This window comes from Oncorhynchus nerka, linkage group LG15, assembly GCF_034236695.1.
Source record: "Oncorhynchus nerka isolate Pitt River linkage group LG15, Oner_Uvic_2.0, whole genome shotgun sequence".
In the NCBI taxonomy this organism is placed as follows: Eukaryota; Metazoa; Chordata; class Actinopteri; order Salmoniformes; family Salmonidae; genus Oncorhynchus; species Oncorhynchus nerka.
The window spans coordinates 23,885,456-23,905,467 of NC_088410.1; the positions used below are offsets into that span (position 1 = coordinate 23,885,456).

Below are 20,012 nucleotides of genomic sequence, written 5' to 3' on the forward strand. Positions count from 1 at the left end.
TCCTGTATGTTTTCACTCCAACCCTGTTCCTGGAGAGCTACCCTCCTGTATGTTTTCACTCCAACCCTGTTTGGAGAGCTACCCTCCTGTAACCCTGTTCCTGGAGAGCTACCCTCCTGTATGTTTTCACTCCAACCCTGTTCCTGGAGAGCTACCCTCCTGTATGTTTTCACTCCAACCCTGTTCCTGGAGAGCTACCCTCCTGTATGTTTTCACTCCAACCCTGTTCCTGGAGAGCTACCCTCCTGTATGTTTTCACTCCAACCCTGTTCCTGGAGAGCTACCCTCCTGTATGTTTTCACTCCAACCCTGTTCCTGGAGAGCTACCCTCCTGTATGTTTTCACTCCAACCCTGTTCCTGGAGAGCTACCCTCCTGTATGTTTTCACTCCAACCCTGTTCCTGGAGAGCTACCCTCCTGTATGTTTTCACTCCAACCCTGTTCCTGGAGAGCTACCCTCCTGTATGTTTTCACTCCAACCCTGTTCCTGGAGAGCTACCCTCCTGTATGTTTTCACTCCAACCCTGTTCCTGGAGAGCTACCCTCCTGTATGTTTTCACTCCAACCCTGTTCCTGGAGAGCTACCCTCCTGTATGTTTTCACTCCAACCCTGTTCCTGGAGAGCTACCCTCCTGTATGTTTTCACTCCAACCCTGTTCCTGGAGAGCTACCCTCCTGTATGTTTTCACTCCAACCCTGTTCCTGGAGAGCTACCCTCCTGTATGTTTTCACTCCAACCCTGTTCCTGGAGAGCTACCCTCCTGTATGTTTTCACTCCAACCCTGTTCCTGGAGAGCTACCCTCCTGTATGTTTTCACTCCAACCCTGTTCCTGGAGAGCTACCCTCCTGTATGTTTTCACTCCAACCCTGTTCCTGGAGAGCTACCCTCCTGTTCCTGGAGAGCTACCCTCCTGTATGTTTTCACTCCAACCCTGTTCCTGGAGAGCTACCCTCCTGTATGTTTTCACTCCAACCCTGTTCCTGGAGAGCTACCCTCCTGTATGTTTTCACTCCAACCCTGTTCCTGGAGAGCTACCCTCCTGTATGTTTTCACTCCAACCCTGTTCCTGGAGAGCTACCCTCCTGTATGTTTTCACTCCAACCCTGTTCCTGGAGAGCTACCCTCCTGTATGTTTTCACTCCAACCCTGTTCCTGGAGAGCTACCCTCCTGTATGTTTTCACTCCAACCCTGTTCCTGGAGAGCTACCCTCCTGTATGTTTTCACTCCAACCCTGTTCCTGGAGAGCTACCCTCCTGTATGTTTTCACTCCAACCCTGTTCCTGGAGAGCTACCCTCCTGTATGTTTTCACTCCAACCCTGTTCCTGGAGAGCTACCCTCCTGTATGTTTTCACTCCAACCCTGTTCCTGGAGAGCTACCCTCCTGTATGTTTTCACTCCAACCCTGTTCCTGGAGAGCTACCCTCCTGTATGTTTTCACTCCAACCCTGTTCCTGGAGAGCTACCCTCCTGTATGTTTTCACTCCAACCCTGTTCCTGGAGAGCTACCCTCCTGTATGTTTTCACTCCAACCCTGTTCCTGGAGAGCTACCCTCCTGTATGTTTTCACTCCAACCCTGTTCCTGGAGAGCTACCCTCCTGTATGTTTTCACTCCAACCCTGTTCCTGGAGAGCTACCCTCCTGTATGTTTTCACTCCAACCCTGTTCCTGGAGAGCTACCCTCCTGTATGTTTTCACTCCAACCCTGTTCCTGGAGAGCCCCTGTATGTTTTCATACCCTCCTGTTTTTTCACTCCAACCCTGTTCCTGGAGAGCTACCCTCCTGTATGTTTTCACTCCAACCCTGTTCCTGGAGAGCTACCCTCCTGTATGTTTTCACTCCAACCCTGTTCCTGGAGAGCTACCCTCCTGTATGTTTTCACTCCAACCCTGTTCCTGGAGAGCTACCCTCCTGTATGTTTTCACTCCAACCCTGTTCCTGGAGAGCTACCCTCCTGTATGTTTTCACTCCAACCCTGTTCCTGGAGAGCTACCCTCCTGTATGTTTTCACTCCAACCCTGTTCCTGGAGAGCTACCCTCCTGTATGTTTTCACTCCAACCCTGTTCCTGGAGAGCTACCCTCCTGTATGTTTTCACTCCAACCCTGTTCCTGGAGAGCTACCCTCCTGTATGTTTTCACTCCAACCCTGTTCCTGGAGAGCTACCCTCCTGTATGTTTTCACTCCAACCCTGTTCCTGGAGAGCTACCCTCCTGTATGTTTTCACTCCAACCCTGTTCCTGGAGAGCTACCCTCCTGTATGTTTTCACTCCAACCCTGTTCCTGGAGAGCTACCCTCCTGTATGTTTCCTCCAACCCTGTTCCTGGAGAGCTACCCTCCTGTTGTTTCACTCCAACCCTGTTCCTGGAGAGCTACCCTCCTGTATGTTTTCACTCCAACCCTGTTCCTGGAGAGCTACCCTCCTGTATGTTTTCACTCCAACCCTGTTCCTGGAGAGCTACCCTCCTGTATGTTTTCACTCCAACCCTGTTCCTGGAGAGCTACCCTCCTGTATGTTTTCACTCCAACCCTGTTCCTGGAGAGCTACCCTCCTGTATGTTTTCACTCCAACCCTGTTCCTGGAGAGCTACCCTCCTGTATGTTTTCACTCCAACCCTGTTCCTGGAGAGCTACCCTCCTGTAGTTTTCTCCAACCCTGTTCCTGGAGAGCTACCCTCCTGTATGTTTTCACTCCAACCCTGTTCCTGGAGAGCTACCCTCCTGTATGTTTTCACTCCAACCCTGTTCCTGGAGAGCTACCCTCCTGTATGTTTTCACTCCAACCCTGTTCCTACCCTGTATGTTTTCACTCCAACCTGTTCCTGGAGAGCTACCCTCCTGTATGTTTTCACTCCAACCCTGTTCCTGGAGAGCTACCCTCCTGTATGTTTTCACTCCAACCCTGTTCCTGTTCCTGAGAGCTACCCTCCTGTATGTTTTCACTCCAACCCTGTTCCTGGAGAGCTACCCTCCTGTATGTTTTCACTCCAACCCTGTTCCTGTACCCTCCTGTATGTTTTCACTCCAACCCTGTTCCTGGAGAGCTACCCTCCTGTATGTTTTCACTCCAACCCTGTTCCTGGAGAGCTACCCTCCTGTATGTTTTCACTCCAACCCTGTTCCTGGAGAGCTACCCTCCTGTATGTTTTCACTCCAACCCTGTTCCTGGAGAGCTACCCTCCTGTATGTTTTCACTCCAACCCTGTTCCTGGAGAGCTACCCTCCTGTATGTTTTCACTCCAACCCTGTTCCTGGAGAGCTACCCTCCTGTATGTTTTCACTCCAACCCTGTTCCTGGAGAGCTACCCTCCTGTATGTTTTCACTCCAACCCTGTTCCTGGAGAGCTACCCTCCTGTATGTTTTCACTCCAACCCTGTTCCTGGAGAGCTACCCTCCTGTATGTTTTCACTCCAACCCTGTTCCTGGAGAGCTACCCTCCTGTATGTTTTCACTCCAACCCTGTTCCTGGAGAGCTACCCTCCTGTATGTTTTCACTCCAACCCTGTTCCTGGAGAGCTACCCTCCTGTATGTTTTCACTCCAACCCTGTTCCTGGAGAGCTACCCTCCTGTATGTTTTCACCCCAACCCTGTTCCTGGAGAGCTACCCTCCTGTATGTTTTCACTCCAACCCTGTTCCTGGAGAGCTACCCTCCTGTATGTTTTCACTCCAACCCTGTTCCTGGAGAGCTACCCTCCTGTATGTTTTCACTCCAACCCTGTTCCTGGAGAGCTACCCTCCTGTATGTTTTCACTCCAACCCTGTTCCTGGAGAGCTACCCTCCTGTATGTTTTCACTCCAACCCTGTTCCTGGAGAGCTACCCTCCTGTATGTTTTCTCCAACCCTGTTCCTGGAGAGCTACCCTCCTGTATGTTTTCACTCCAACCCTGTTCCTGGAGAGCTACCCTCCTGTATGTTTTCACTCCAACCCTGTTCCTGGAACCCTGTTCCTGGTTCCTGGAGAGCTACCCTCCTGTATGTTTTCACTCCAACCCTGTTCCTGGAGAGCTACCCTCCTGTATGTTTTCACTCCAACCCTGTTCCTGGAGAGCTACCCTCCTGTAGGTTTTCACTTGAATCCCAGTTGTAACTAACCTGATTAATCTTATAAACCAGCTAATTATTATAATGAGGTGTGCTAGATTAGGCTTGGAATGATCATTTACAGGATGGTAGCTCTACAGGAACAGAGTTGGAGAGCCCTGGGTTAGACACACATCATAAAAATACACATCACACACTTAACAATACCTTTCCTGCATTTCCCTGACACACACTTTAAACAAGTCCTTGTTAAAGAGACAGTGAAAAATGCTAGGTTATATTTAACGATGTTAGCTACAACAATGTAGCAATCGCTCCCTGAGTCTTTTATGCCGACATGTTTTAAGCAGACCACCATAGTCCCTGTGCCCAAGAGCACTAAGGTAACCTGCCTAAATGACTACCGACCCGTAGCGCTCACGCCTGTAGCCATGAAGTGCTTTGAAAGGCAGGTCATGGCTCACATTAACACCATTATCCCAGAAACCCTAGAACCACTACAATTTGCATACCGCCCTAACAGATCCACAGATTATGCAATCTCTATTGCACTCCACACTGCCCTTTCCCACCTGGACAAAATGAACACCTATGTGAGAATGCTGTTCATTGCCTACAGCTCAGCATTCAACACCATAGTGCCCTCAAAGCTCATCAATAAGCTAAGGACCCTGGGACTAAACACCTCCCTCTGCAACTGAATCCTGGACTTCCTGACGGGCCGGCCCCAGGTGGTATGGGTAGGTAACAACAAATCCGCCACGCTGATCCTCAACACGGGGGCATCTCAGGGGTGCATGCTCAGTCCCCTCCTGTACTCCCTGTTCACTCATGACTGCACAGCCAGGCAGACGCCAACACCATCATTAAGTTTGCCGATGACACAACAGTGGTAGGCCTGATCACCGACAACGATGAGACAGCCTATAGGGAGTAGGTAAGAGACCTGGCCGTGTGGCGACAGGACAACAACCTCTCCCTCAACGTGATCAAGACAAAGGAGATCATTGTGGACTACAGGAAAAAGAGGACCGAGCACACCCCCATTCTCATCGATGGGGCTGTAGTGGAGCAGGTTGAGCGCTTCAATTCCTTGGTGTCCACATCACCAACAAACTAACATGGTCTTAGCACACCAAGACAGTAGTGAATAGGGCTCAACGAAACCTATTCCCCCTCAGGAGACTGAAAAGTCTTGGCATGGGTCCTCAGATACTCAAAAGGTTCTACAGCTGCACCATCGAGAGCATCACTGGTTGCATCACTGCCTGGTATAGCAACTGCTCGGCCTCCGACCACAAGGCACTACAGAGGGTAGTGCCTATGGCCCAGTACATCACTGGGGCCAAGCTTCCTGCCATCTAGGACCTCTACACCAGGCGGTGTCAGATGAAGACCCTAAAAATTGTTAAAGACTCCAGCCACTCTAGTCATAGACTGTTCTCTCTGCTCCCGCATGGCAAGCCGTACCTGAGCACCAAGTCTAGCTCCAAGAGGCTTCTAAAACAGCATCTACCCCCAAGCCATAAGACTCCTGAATATCTAGTCAAATGGCTAACCAGACTATTTGCACCCCCAAACCCCTTTTTACACGGCTGCTACTCTCTGTTGTTATCATCTACGCATAGTCATTTGAAAAACTCTACCTACATGTACATATTACCTCAACTAAACGGTGCTCCCGCACATTGTACCAGTAACCCCCTGTGTATAGTCTCGTTGATGTTATTTTACTGCTGTTCTTTAATTACTTGTTACTTTTATTTCTTACTCTTACTGGTATTTTTTTAACTGCATTGTTGGTTAGGGCCTGATAAGTAAGCATTTCACTGTAAGGTCTACCTTACACCTGTTGTATTCGGCGCATGTGACTAATACAATTTGATTTGATACTGCAATGTATCTACTCACTGATCCCACGTTTAGCTATGTGGTTGATGATACAAATGTCGCAAGCTGGCGAAGTTGCATGCCCTCTACTCCAGGCACAACACAACAATCTCCCTCTCTCTCACACACACAAATACACGTGCCATCAAAGCTTCTAATAAGGCATGTAACGTTAGCCTACATTTCTAGGTAACGCGGAGATGTAACGCCCTATCTTGACCCAACCAAATCTGTGTGGACACTCCACACATCCCTGTCAATTTCACAACACTCCGTCAACTGCCCCGTTGCAATAGACCCAAACTCGCCACCCAACTTTCAAGGAATAATTTTTGACGCGAAGACTAGATTTCAACGACACGCCAACGCGAAGTCCCTATCTTAATGTCAACATAAACCCGCACGTTGATTGCGAATCTAGCCTGTAGCATTAGCTAGCAAATTAGCTTGCCACAGACAGGTTGATAACTTCTAAACGCCACGTTATCAAACGAAACTACCCCCAAACGTCATACACATCCAACTTGTCCTGTAAGTAAACGGTGGAGAAGTTGGTTGACAGTTTATTTAGAAACCCTTCCTTACCCCTTGACTACGAAGAACGGATCTTCCAGCGACATATTGGACACTTCAACGCCAGACCTGACGCATGCGCTCTGGGGGCCCGAAGCAGGACGCCAGCACAATGCACCGAGCGCCTCCACGGAGCTCCGCTGTCATGTGGCCATGGACTGTACTGTCATTTGGTACTGTGTCAAAGCTAGACAGTCAGAATTGTACATATCTGCTTTTGTAATGATATAACAGAGATGTAAATGCATATTATATATTCATTCAGAATAGAATAGAACAGCAGGACTTCTTGGTTAAGTGCTCTTAAATCCAGGCATCCCCTGAATAAGGGATGCCTGCCCTTTACAGCTGCAGACACCTGCTCCAAAAAGGGGAGCACAGTACTGTAGTATTTATACATATTGAACAACACAGCAATATTACATGTATAATCACAAGATCAGAGAAACATTAGCTTGTCATTCATGTATGCCTTGCTCTATGCTAGTCCACCTCATCATATAGAAGTAACAATTGCTTTATGAGGAAACACATTCTTTCAGGAATAGTGGTATTTTTTTATTATTTTTTTAAATCCACCTTTATTTAACCAGGTAGGCAAGTTGAGAACAAGTTCTCATTTACAATTGCGACCTGGCCAAGATAAAGCAAAGCAGTTCGACACATACAACAACACAGAGTTACACATGGAGTAAAACAAACATACAGTCAATAATACAGTAGAAAAATAAGTCTATATACAATGTGAGCAAATGAGGTGAGATAAGTGTTTCCAGTTTCAGAGATTTTTGTAGTTCGTTCCAGTCATTGGCAGCAGAGAACTTGAAGGAGAGGCGGCCAAAGGAAGAATTGGTTTTGGGGGTGACCAGAGAGATATACTGTACCTGCTGGAGCGCGTGCTACAGGTGGGTGCTGCTATGGTGACCAGCGAGCTGAGATAAGGGGGACTTTACCTAGCAAGGTCTTGTAGATGACATGGAGCCAGTGGGTTTGGCGACGAGTATGAAGCGAGGGCCAGCCAACGAGAGAGTACAGGTCGCAGTGGTGGGTAGTATATGGGGCTTTGGTGACAAAACGGATGGCACTGTGATAGACTGCATCCAATTTACTGAGCAGGGTATTGGAGGCTATATTGTAAATGACATCGCCGAAGTCGAGGATCGGTAGGATGGTCAGTTTTACAAGGGTATGTTTGGCAGCATGAGTGAAGGATGCTTTGTTGCGAAATAGGAAGCCAATTCTAGATTTAACTTTGGATTGGAGATGTTTGATGCGAGTCATATTCTAAGTCAGAACCGTCCAGAGTAGTGATGTTGGACGGGCGGGCAGGTGCAGGCAGCGATCGGTTGAAGAGCATGCATTTAGTTTTACTTGTATTTAAGAGCAATTGAGTAAGGAGAGTTGTATGGCATTGAAGCTCGTCTGGACGGTTGTTAACACAGTGTCCAAAGAAGGGCCAGAAGTATACAGAATGGTGTCGTCTGCGTAGAAGTGGATCAGAGACTCACCATCAGCAAGAGCGACATCATTGATGTATACAGAGAAGAGATTCGGTCCAAGAATTGAACCCTGTGGTATCCTAACACTAACATACTTTTATTTCATTTAAAGGCCCAGTGCAGTCAAAAACGTGATTTTACTGTGTTTTATATATATTTTCGCAATATGTGGTTGTAGTAATACTGTGAAAATTGTGATTATTCTCTTTTAGAGTAAGAGCTGTTTGAAAAGACTGCCTGAAATGTCAGCCTGTTTAGGTGGGATGGAGTTATGGCTTACCTGGTGACATCACCATGCGGTAAATTAGTTAATAGACCAATAACAAATCGTTCCAAAACTCTCTGCCAATAACAGCTACTTTTCAGTTCCCCCTTCTCCACTCAAACCACTCCCAGACAGTCCGAGTAAAATTCTTGCTTGAGAAATTGATATTTGCTAAGAAGCTATTTTTGTTTGTTTTTGACCATTTTAATTGAAAATATACCCAGAGATTATTTGATATTGAGATAAAAACGGCTGCATTGGACCTTTAATGAAATGAAAGTAAATTGCATTGCTGACAGGGGGGACATTGTGTAAGGATTGGCCAATGAGAGACTTGTCTATGAAAGAGCCAAGTTCTCTGACTGAGCCAAAATGTGTTGAGTCCAACACCACTTCCCCCACATAAAATCGTTCCAACTCTTTCTCTCTCTCAATTTAATTCAAAGGGCTTTTTTTGGCATAGGAAACATATGTTGACATTGCCAAAGCAAGTGAAATAGATCAAACAAAATAGAAATAAACAATCAGAAATGAACAGTAAACCTTACACTTACAGTCTCAAAGGAATATGTCTATGCACAGTGTTGTAATGATGTACAAATAGTTAGAGTACAAAAGGAAAAATAAATAAACATAAATATGGGTTGATTTTACAATGGTGTATGTTCTTCACTGGTTGCCCTTTTTCTTGTGGCAACAGGTCACAAATATTGCTGCTGTGGTGGCACACTGTTGTATTTCACCTAATAGCAGTGGGAGTTTATCAAAATTTGATTTGTTTTTTCAAATTCTTTGTGGGTCTTTGTAATCTGAGGAAAATATGTTACTCTAATATGGTCATTCATTTGCCGTATGGTCATACATATGATCATACATCTCTCTCTCTCTCTCTCTCCTCAGCGTCTGTCTCTCATACCCTCTGTTCTGACTCCTCCCCTTCCCCTTTGCCCTGCCCATTATATTTTCTCTTCCTCTCCCACACCCCGTTCCCTCCTTTCTGTCTCTGTCCTGTTTCCTCCCTTTCTCCCCCCTCCTCCGCTTTCCTCCCCCTTTTACACTGTGAAAATTCACAGATCTCAAGCGTCACACACGCGCACACACATTGCACGTCAAACATAAGCCATCACTCACTCAGTGGATGGAATGCACTAAGGCCGGAAAACGATAAATGTGTGTGTCTCAAATTGCGCCCTATTCCCTATACAGCACACTACTTTTGATCAGGACCTATAGTAGTGCACTATAGGGAATAGGGTGCCATTCACAACGCACACATAGCAGACTATTTTTACATGCAGTGGGATGGAAATCTTGACAGTTAAATGGTTATTCCGACAAATGTTTATTCTTAGTCTTCTGGGTTGGCACCTTGCTGGATCCAAGTCCACTAGACACACAAACACACACACACTTCTGGGTTGGCACCTTGCTGGATCCAAGTCCACAAGACACACAAACACACACACACTTCTGGGTTGGCACCTTGCTGGATCCAAGTCCACAAGACACACAAACACACACACACTTCTGGGTTGGCACCTTGCTGGATCCAAGTCCACAAGACACACAAACACACACACACACACACTTCTGGGCTGGCACCTTGCTGGATCCAAGTCCACTAGACACACAAACACACACACACACACACACACACACACACACACACACACACACACTTCTGGGCTGGCACCTTGCTGGATCCAAGTCCACTAGAAACACAAACACACACACACACACACACACACACACACACACACACACACACACTTCTGGGCTGGCACCTTGCTGGATCCAAGTCCACTAGACACACAAACACACACACACTTCTGGGCTGGCACCTTGCTGGATCCAAGTCCACTAGACACACAAACACACACACACTTCTGGGCTGGCACCTTGCTGGATCCAAGTCCACTAGACACACAAACACACACACACTTCTGGGCTGGCACCTTGCTGGATCCAAGTCCACTAGACACACAAACACACACACACACACACACACTTCTGGGCTGGCACCTTGCTGGATCCAAGTCCAATGGAGAAATCATCACTTGACATGAACACTGACTGACTCACTGCATGATCAAGATGTTTTGATTTGGGGAATGACAAGTTAGAACAGACTATGTCTATAATATATTATTACACATCTATAGGCCTACCTACAATCAAAGGTGGGGGAAACCCAAACTAGGTCTGGGAGTGAAATCATTCTAACATGTGAAATGAGCTTTTTCAGGTGCATTCAAGGATTTTACTAGGCTACATTGGTGGGTTCCCAGAGTTACTTTTTTCGATTTCCACCTCGGAGTATAATAGAATGTGTAATGCCATAGAGATGTGTAATTCTATTAAGTGTACAGTGAGTCATATCACGGTTCAGAAGGGCACGAGACTGTCCCACACAGCACGCATTGGTACTTGAATCCAATTAGAAGAATGAAAGCTATAGGCGAACAAAGGAACAGTCACACAGACAGTTAACAGTCAGAGAACAAATAATAGATTGGAGTTTACTGAGTCGCAGATTTCCCCCGAGTTCTATTTATAGACGTTATGACCTCTTATCGCAGCTCTAGAAACTAGACTGACAGCTGCTGTTTAACCTCAATCGTGCCTCTTCCTAGTAAACCAAGCACATCTGCAAGCAACTAGGCCCAACGCGCAAGGTACTGGCACTGTGCTGTTGTACCGGGGACAATTCCATATTTGGAAGCTGTGGCGATGACGATACGGCTGCGATGCTGCCGCTGTGCGTTGATGAACGCTGGGGCTAGATGGGGGAAGTGCCGCTGTGCGCTGCGGTTACGTGGCTGCGCGTTCACGTCATGGCTTTTCCACTGCGCGCCCCTGGGGAACTCACAGCCAGGGCGGATGGGCCATATATGGATGTTTGAGTGTGACGTTGGATAGAAAAAAAATATAGAGAGGGAGAAAAAAAAAAAAACAGAAACTCCCTGGAAACACGGAGACAGCTACATATTTTACCACCCACAGACTTCTGAGAATTATAGTGTAACTGAACATTGATACATATTGCAGGGATTGATAGAAAAACAACAACACTATAATAGTCCTCTAAAAGGGAACAGAGCAATATGTTTGGAATATTAGGGACATTTGATGTTGTTGTTTTCTACTGTAGGATCACTATCTGTTTTTATGTTGCTCTGACAACAATTAATGACGTCTATTCAATTATATTATATTATATTTTAGGTCAGCTTCATATAAATTGACTATAATAAAATCGTATTCTATATGAATAGACAGGTTATATGTTATTTACTTTGATTTTGAGTTGCTTGACGTCTCAAGCAGCATATTGGTGATGACATAGGCTAGCTGTGTTTCCAACAACACAGGCAGTCTGTTATGTTATTATTACAATGAATTTACTAGAATAACATCTTATTATTTTTATTGGGTTTCTTGAAATCCCAAACAGCATATTGATCTCTGCGTTTCCAACAACACGCGTAAAACATCGAATCAAATGTTATTTGTCACATGCGCCGAATACAACAGGTGTAGACTGTACCGTGAAACGCTTACTTATAACCGGTCGCTACAATAGGAGGTCGTCTAGGTTACATACATGTAATGCTGTAAGGTAGACAGCCATACGGTATCTACTGCAGGAAACTAAGCTTGAGCAGGAAGGTCTGGGCAGGGCGTGTTTATCCTGTCACCAAGGAGGAATGAAGCAGCTCGAGGCTCATTACGTCAGAGTGGAAATATAACACCGCCCTGTTACTCTGGACTTCTCATTATCTTGTTGTACACCAGCTGGTGACAGTTGTGAACTAAGGAAGAACTCAACACACAAGTACAGCTTCATTTATAGATAGAATAATATTGTATTAATAGTATCGAATAGTATTCTAAAGCTTGACGCTCTAAGTTATTGTTCCAACCGTCAACCGAACAGTGCGTAATTGACGGTTATCTACCAAGAAGAGGAACTATGGACGTGAGCGCTGAAGCCAAACGGATCATGGCAGTGTCCATTAGTAAACTGTACGCCTCCCGAGCACAGCGAGGCGGTATGAGGCTACACCGGAGCCTGCTGCTCTCCGTGGTCATGCGTTCCGCCCGGGACCTGTACCACTCCGCCTGCCTGGCCAAGGAGAGAGAGGAGCTGGGAACCGCACACTTGGTCCCGGTCACACCAGAGGAGGATGCGATGGATACTACTGCCAGTGGGGAACAAGTCGATGTGGAGGTGTCACAGGTCGAGCCAGAGCCTGAGTCGCCGCTGACCCCAACTATCCAGGAGCCCATGTCTAGTGACTCTGAGGCCACTCAGGGCGCATGCAAGACCAGGACATTTATTGGGAAGGAGACGGTAGAGGACAAAGAGAACCAGAGTCCTGTGAGCCCAGACAGGCATTCCAGGAAACGCCGGGGGAAGGCGTCCGTCGCGCCCGATTTCCTCCCCAGCAAGAGAGCGAGACTTTCACTGGAGCTGGGGGAGGAGAGGGTGCTTAGAACCGGCGGAAGGAACTGCTGCCGCGCCGGGGACGTTTTCACCACCCTGTCCTTAAACTCAAACCGGGCCATTGCGGCATTCTGAACTGTGAAAACGGCTCTGAATGGAGCTTTGTTGTTTGGTCGGCTATGATCGAACTGATCTTAACCTCCGGTAACCGGTGGAGAGGCCGGTTTAAATCCAGGTTTAAAGGACGGGTCAGGAGGAAATTGACCTACATTGGCGAGCCCGCGGGACAATGGGATTATTCGGGCCAGGGTGCGATATCTCCGCCCTCACGGGGACCAGGTTAGGCTACACCCTAGAACTGGGTCTCAGCCGTGTCTCGACGAGAACAAGAGAAAGAAGAAAAAGAGAGAGAACAAGAGAAAGAAGAAACAGAGAGAGAACAAGAGCAACTCACAAACTAGAACGAGACCAGACTCGAACAGACCTCAGTGACTGTGTTTGGAAAGTTTGAGGAAGCGGTGAAACTCAGAGACAGAAAAAGTGTTTCAGTGGAAAAGTTCCAGGGCAGTTCGTTCCTGACGCATAGCTCGTGGAGGGATGACTCATAAAGCACGAGAGGGATGACTCATAAAACACCAAACGGATAACAGATGATTAAAGTTGACGTGTCAACGGTCAACACACAGAGACACACCAGGAAATAAGCCACTCTGCTGGGTAAAACTATAAAAACAACAGGGGAGGGCACACAGTCACCCACTGGACTTTGATCAATGACTATGAATGGGACTGTGCTAAGAGACTGTACTGAAATGGTGCTCAGCATACAATGTCAAATGATATACATAACATATAAACAATGTTCAGTAGTAACACCGGTCTCACTTGTTCAATATACTGCACTGACAATGCAAATGTGATAATAACTACAGAGAAGTAGCCTACGTGAAATGTTGTATGAACTGTGAAATAAGCTATTTTATATATAGATTGTTATTTTATTTTTACTATGACCTCAAATTTATATCAGAGTTGTAATAAACATTCTAAAACTGTATTTAGTTGTTGATCTGGTTTTCTATTTCTCTCTCACCTAATAGTATTGAAAAGCTTGCACACACACACACACACACGTCTCATTTATCTGGGGCAAATAGAGATAGCTGATAGACAACACAGAACCACACAGACATTTCCCAATATGTGGTCCAGGTCCGCATTAGGCAATACTCCTCAGGCTCAAATGGTTATAATAAGAGTAAGTAGAGCCGCTGTCACACACACACACACACACACACACACACACACACACACGCACCAATATCCGGTGGATTGTGACATAAATTCTGATTCACTTACTCTCATAACCTTAACTGACAGTTGCATGAGGTTTATTGGGAGTTATGTAATACATAAATAGCTGGAGCCGTTCATTTGGTTTGCTCAAGGACTCTAAATTGTGTAACAATCCTGAACCATCATTCATCATGATCAACTAACTCCCAGTACATTGACAAAATGCACTCTTTCCATGTCCTATTTATCTCTAGATCAGTAGGCCTTACTACCATGACGGATGGGTTGAAATCCGTATACAATATGTAAGCCTACTATAGCCACTTCAGCATGTGTTGGACTATATAGGGAATATGGTGCCACCTCAGATGTACACTATGATGTGAAGTGCAGTTGTAATGCTACGGAGAGGCATGGACAGTGACGTGGTTCATCTCCCAGCCAGCCGACGGCTATAATAAGATCTGCAGTGGCGCGTGGTCTCATCTCTGGGGTGAGGGAGGGGATGATGTACGCATCAGGATGTGATGTGCATCATTATTACACCGCCCAGCCTGCCCTTCTTCTCAGGGATAATATAAAAGGAGTATGCATGCAGTGATGTACACTGAGTGTACAAAACATTAAGAACACCGGCTCTTTCCACGACATAGACCAGGTGAATCCAGGTGAAAGCTACGATCCCTTATTGATGTGACTTCTTAAATCCACTTCAATCAGTGTAGATGAAGGGGAGGAGACAGGTTCAAGAAGGATTTTCAAGCCTTGAGACAATTGATACATGGATTGTGTGTGTGTGTGTGTGTGTGTGTCATGATTGCTTTACCACTCACCATTCCTCTTCTTAGCACCCTGATGACTGTGTGTCAGTGTGAGTTAATATGACTATGATATAGTAACAGTATGTGAGTTTATATGACTATGATATAGTAACAGTATGTGAGTTAATATGACTATGATATAGTAACAGTATGTGAGTTTATTACTATGATATAGTAACAGTATGTGAGTTAATGTGACTATGATATAGTAACAGTATGTGAGTTTATTACTATGATATAGTAACAGTATGTGAGTTAATATGACTATGATATACTGTATTAACAGTATGTGAGTTAATATGACTATGATATAGTAACAGTATGTGAGTTTATTACTATGATATAGTAACAGTATGTGAGTTAATATGACTATGATATACTGTAGTAACAGTATGTGAGTTAATATGACTATGATATAGTAACAGTATGTGAGTTAATATGACTATGATATAGTAACAGTATGTGAGTTAATATGACTATGATATAGTAACAGTATGTGAGTTTATATGACTATGATATAGTAACAGTATGTGAGTTAATATGACTATGATATAGTAACAGTATGTGAGTTAATATGACTATGATATAGTAACAGTATGTGAGTTAATATGACTATGATATAGTAACAGTATGTGAGTTAATGTGACTATGATATAGTAACAGTATGTGAGTTAATATGACTATGATATAGTAACAGTATGTGAGTTAATATGACTATGATATAGTAACAGTATGTGAGTTTATTACTATGATATAGTAACAGTATGTGAGTTAATATGACTATGATATAGTAAACAGTATGTGAGTTAATATGACTATGATATAGTAACAGTATGTGAGTTAATATTACTATGATATAGTAACAGTATGTGAGTTAATATGACTATGATATAGTAACAGTATGTGAGTTAATATGACTATGATATAGTAACAGTATGTGAGTTAATATGACTATGATATAGTAACAGTATGATTAATATGACTATGATATAGTAACAGTATGTGAGTTAATATGACTATGATATAGTAACAGTATGTGAGTTAATATGACTATGATATAGTAACAGTATGTGAGTTTATATGACTATGATATAGTAACAGTATGTGAGTTAATATGACTATGATATAGTAACAGTATGTGAGTTAATATGACTATGATATAGTAACAGTATGTGAGTTAATATGACTATGATATAGTAACAGTATGTGAGTTAATATGACTATGATATAGTAACAGTATGTGAGTTTATATGACTATGATATAGTAACAGTATGTGAGTTTATATGACTATGATATAGTAACAGTATGTGAGTTAATATGACTATGATATAGTAACTGTATGTGAGTTAATATGACTATGATATACTTTACAGTACTGTATTGTCTCCTTTGTACAGTGTGAGTTTGTCTATGATTGTACAGTGGTGACTTAATTGTCTTCTTTGTAACTGTGTTGTGAGTTGACTGTGTGTCTCCTTTGTACAGTGGTGACTGTGTTGTCTCCTTTGTACAGTGGTGACTGTGTTGTCTTCTTTGTACAGTGGTGACTGTGTTGTCTTCTTTGTACAGTGGTGACTGTGTTGTCTCCTTTGTACAGTGGTGACTGTGTTGTCTCCTTTGTACAGTGGTGACTGTGTTGTCTCCTTTGTACAGTGGTGACTGTGTTGTCTCCTTTGTACAGTGGTGACTGTGTTGTCTTCTTTGTACAGTGGTGACTGTGTTGTCTCCTTTGTACAGTGGTGACTGTGTTGTCTCCTTTGTACAGTGGTGACTGTGTTGTCTCCTTTGTACAGTGGTGACTGTGTTGTCTCCTTTGTACAGTGGTGACTGTGTTGTCTCCTTTGTACAGTGGTGACTGTGTTGTCTCCTTTGTACAGTGGTGACTGTGTTGTCTTCTTTGTACAGTGGTGACTGTGTTGTCTCCTTTGTACAGTGGTGACTGTGTTGTCTTCTTTGTACAGTGGTGACTGTGTGCGCACATATGTGACAGATAGAGACAGAATGTGTGTTTATGTGAGTAAGTCTATGAGTATGTATGAACCCTAACAGTTTGCACAGTGACTGACTGTGACTGTGTGTGTGTATGTGAGTGACTGTGCAGGGTGTATGAGCTCATGTGAGTGTGTGTATATGATATGTTCTTTGTGTGGTGATTATGTGTGATGTAGATGAGTGCCAAGGCAGGCAGGCAGTTGGGAGGAGCAGAGCGGGAAGAGTGAGAGAAACAGGAAGTGATGCGTAGAGGCGGGGGGTGTGCTGTGGTGGAATGCGTAGGTGGAGTGTATTTTAAGACTCGATTGCTGCAGGGCAGAAACACTCAACACATCTGGAACTGTGGGACTGGGAGGGGGAAGGGAGATGTGTGTGTGGTTCATGCCACACTCTTAGAACAAAGGGTTCCAAAAGGGTTATTTGGCTGTCCCCATAGGGTAACCTCTTTTGGTTCCAGGTAGAACCCTCTCTTTCACATACTCACTCGCAGTCTCTCCTATCAATAAATATCTTCTCCTCTCTGTGTCTCTCTCCTTTTCTCTCTCTCTCTCTTTCTCTCTCTCATTCATTGTCATCTACATGCACACACACATTTAGAGTCTCTCCCTCTATTAATAAATATCTTCTCCCCTCTGTGTCTCTCTCCTTTTCTCTCTCTCTCTCTTTCTCTCTCTCATTCATTGTCATATACATGCACACACACATTTAGAGTCTCTCCCTCTATTAATAAATATCTTCTCCTCTCTGCGTCTCTCTCCTTTTCTCTCTCTCTCTCTTTCTCTCTCTCATTCATTGTCATCTACATGCACACACACATTTAGAGTCTCTCCCTCTATCAATAAATCTCCCTCTCGTTCTCTATCACATATTCAAAGTAAAAAAGGTTCTATCTAGAACCTCAAAATGTTTCTACCTGGAACCAACCAGGGTTCTTCAAAGGGTTCTCCTATGGGAACAGTTAAAGGGTTCTCCTATGGGGACAGTTAAAGGGTTCTCCTATAGGGACAGTTAAAGGGTTCTCCTATGGGGACAGCCGAAGAACCCTTTAAGGTTCTAGATAGCACCTTTTTTTATTTTCAATTTGAGAGGGAGAAAGAAAGAGAGATTTATTGATAGAGGGAGATATTCTGAATGTGCGTGTGCATGTACAGTATGAGAGAAGGAGGCAGGGGGAGAAGAGATAGATTTATTGACAGGACAGATTGTGAGTATGTGAAAGAGAGAGTAAATGACCTAGAAGATAAGAGAGAAAGAGTGAGTGGATAAAGCTGTGGAGACTTTATGTTCTATGACTATGTGACATCACTCGTGGCTTCCCCCGCTGTGCTGTGTGAGTGTGTGTGTGTGTGTGAGTGTACACTGAGGTAATTGTCCGACGAGCGCCTACGTAGGAGGAAGGGAGGGGGTAGACTGGAGAGGGAGAGAAAAGGGACAGGAGAGCAGGAAGGACATCACAGGATGATAGAGGGAGAGGGGGAGGAAAGGAGGGACGATGTCAATTAAACGTGAGGATAGAGGAAGGAGGAAGAGAGGGAGGGTGTTGGGTGGGTGGGGGTTGTGGAGTCACACATCAAAAGGTGGTTGGGGATGCCTCACTGAATGGGTGTGTGTGTGTGTGCTGCACAATGTGAGGAAGTACCATACTCTATAGGTGTGTTTGTGTGTGGTTTGGACTTCCCATAAACCAAACCATTCCTGTCTTGAGGATAAGAAGGAACCAAGGAAGAAGGGAAGGAAACAGAGGATATAGGTTGAAATCATTCAGTGTGTGTTCTATACGCAGATTAAAGAAGGAAACAGAGGATATAGGTTGAAATCGTTCAGTGTGTGTTCTATACGCAGATTAAAGAAGGATACAGAGGATAGATTGAATGTATTTTCTCTGTGTGTGTGTGTGTGTGTTATACACAGACGCATTAAGGAGCCAGAGGGTCGGTAGAATGCATTCTCTCTGTGTGTGTGTGTGTTATACACAGACGCATTAAGGAGTCAGAGGGTCGGTAGAATGCAATCTCTTTGTGTGTGTGTGTGTTATACACAGACGCATTAAGGAGTCAGAGGGTCGGTAGAATGCATTCTCTTTGTGTGTGTGTGTTTGTGTGTTATACACAGACGCATTAAGGAGTCAGAGGGTCGGTAGAATGCATTCCCTCTGTGTGTGTGTGTGTTATACACAGACGCATTAAGGAGTCAGAGGGTCGGTAGAATGCATTCCCTCTGTGTGTGTGTGTGTTATACCCCGACGCATCAAGGAGTCAGAGGGTCGGTAGAATGCATTCTCTCTGTGTGTGTGTGTGTGTGTGTGTGTGTGTGTGTGTGTGTGTGTGTTATACACAGACGCATTAAGGAGTCAGAGGGTCGGTAGAATGCATTCTCTCTGTGGTTTTATTCAGGTTCCTTAGGAAGAGTTCAGTTCGGAGTAACAAAATGCACTGGTAGAAATAGCAGAGAGACAGAGAGAGCAAGAAAAAAAGAGATTTCATAGCCGGAATAAACGGGTAACATCATAACCAGAATCATCAGCTCTCAAGACTCTCAATCAAGGGATTTTTCTTTTTCTTTAATTAAGGAAAAATGTATTCCTTCATTCCAAGTTGATCTTTTCTTAATTTTTGTTGTTGTAATGTAATGTTTCAACATTTAGTTTAGTGTTAAATGGTCGACCTCACCGCCGTCGCAGTTCCCCCTCTTTAGTGAATAACTGGCAAGTAAACAAACAAAAACATTCTTTCATTACATCACCAAAGTTCTTCTTTTTAAAGATTTTCTATCTATTTTTTTTGTCCAAGTTTTTTCTCTCCAGTTTTTTGTTTTTAAAAATAGAAGAAAAAGGAACACATTGCTCTTAAAAACATCTATCTATATATATTTATACATATATATATATAATATACTTTTTTTCTCTTTATATATATATATTTTTATTTTATTCCTGAAGTTGACTTATTTAACCCCACGTAGTGGCATGCACATTGCACATGCAAATCTGTTATTTAAATACTTCTCTTTTTATCTTAAATTGCCATGTAGTTATGTAGTGTATTTTATCTCTTCTTGCTTCCTAAAATGACTCCAGTCCTGTATGGTTCTCTACTGTGGCACTGGACTGATATGGTATGGTTTCTACTGTGGCACTGGACTGATATGGTATGGTTTCTACTGTGGCACTGGACTGATATG

General features: G+C 44.3%; 2 protein-coding genes across 2 annotated transcripts in view; one reads left to right on the plus strand and one right to left on the minus strand.

The window, feature by feature from the left end:
* Positions 1-6,668, minus strand: part of LOC115120752 (syntaxin-10) — a 35,746-nt gene extending 29,078 nt beyond the window's left edge. Inside the window, 2 exon segments of the mRNA XM_065001324.1 lie at positions 6,524-6,573; positions 6,575-6,668. Of these exon segments, the coding sequence (XP_064857396.1) occupies positions 6,524-6,573; positions 6,575-6,658 (134 nt within the window). The 5' untranslated portion in view covers positions 6,659-6,668.
* A 5,380-nt stretch (positions 6,669-12,048) lies between these two features.
* On the plus strand, positions 12,049-13,779 carry ier2b (immediate early response 2b). Its single transcript, XM_029657024.2, has one exon. The coding sequence runs from the start codon at positions 12,249-12,251 to the stop codon at positions 12,855-12,857; it is 609 nt and encodes a 202-aa protein (XP_029512884.1). The 5' UTR covers positions 12,049-12,248; the 3' UTR covers positions 12,858-13,779.
* Positions 13,780-20,012: the final 6,233 nt, after the last annotated feature.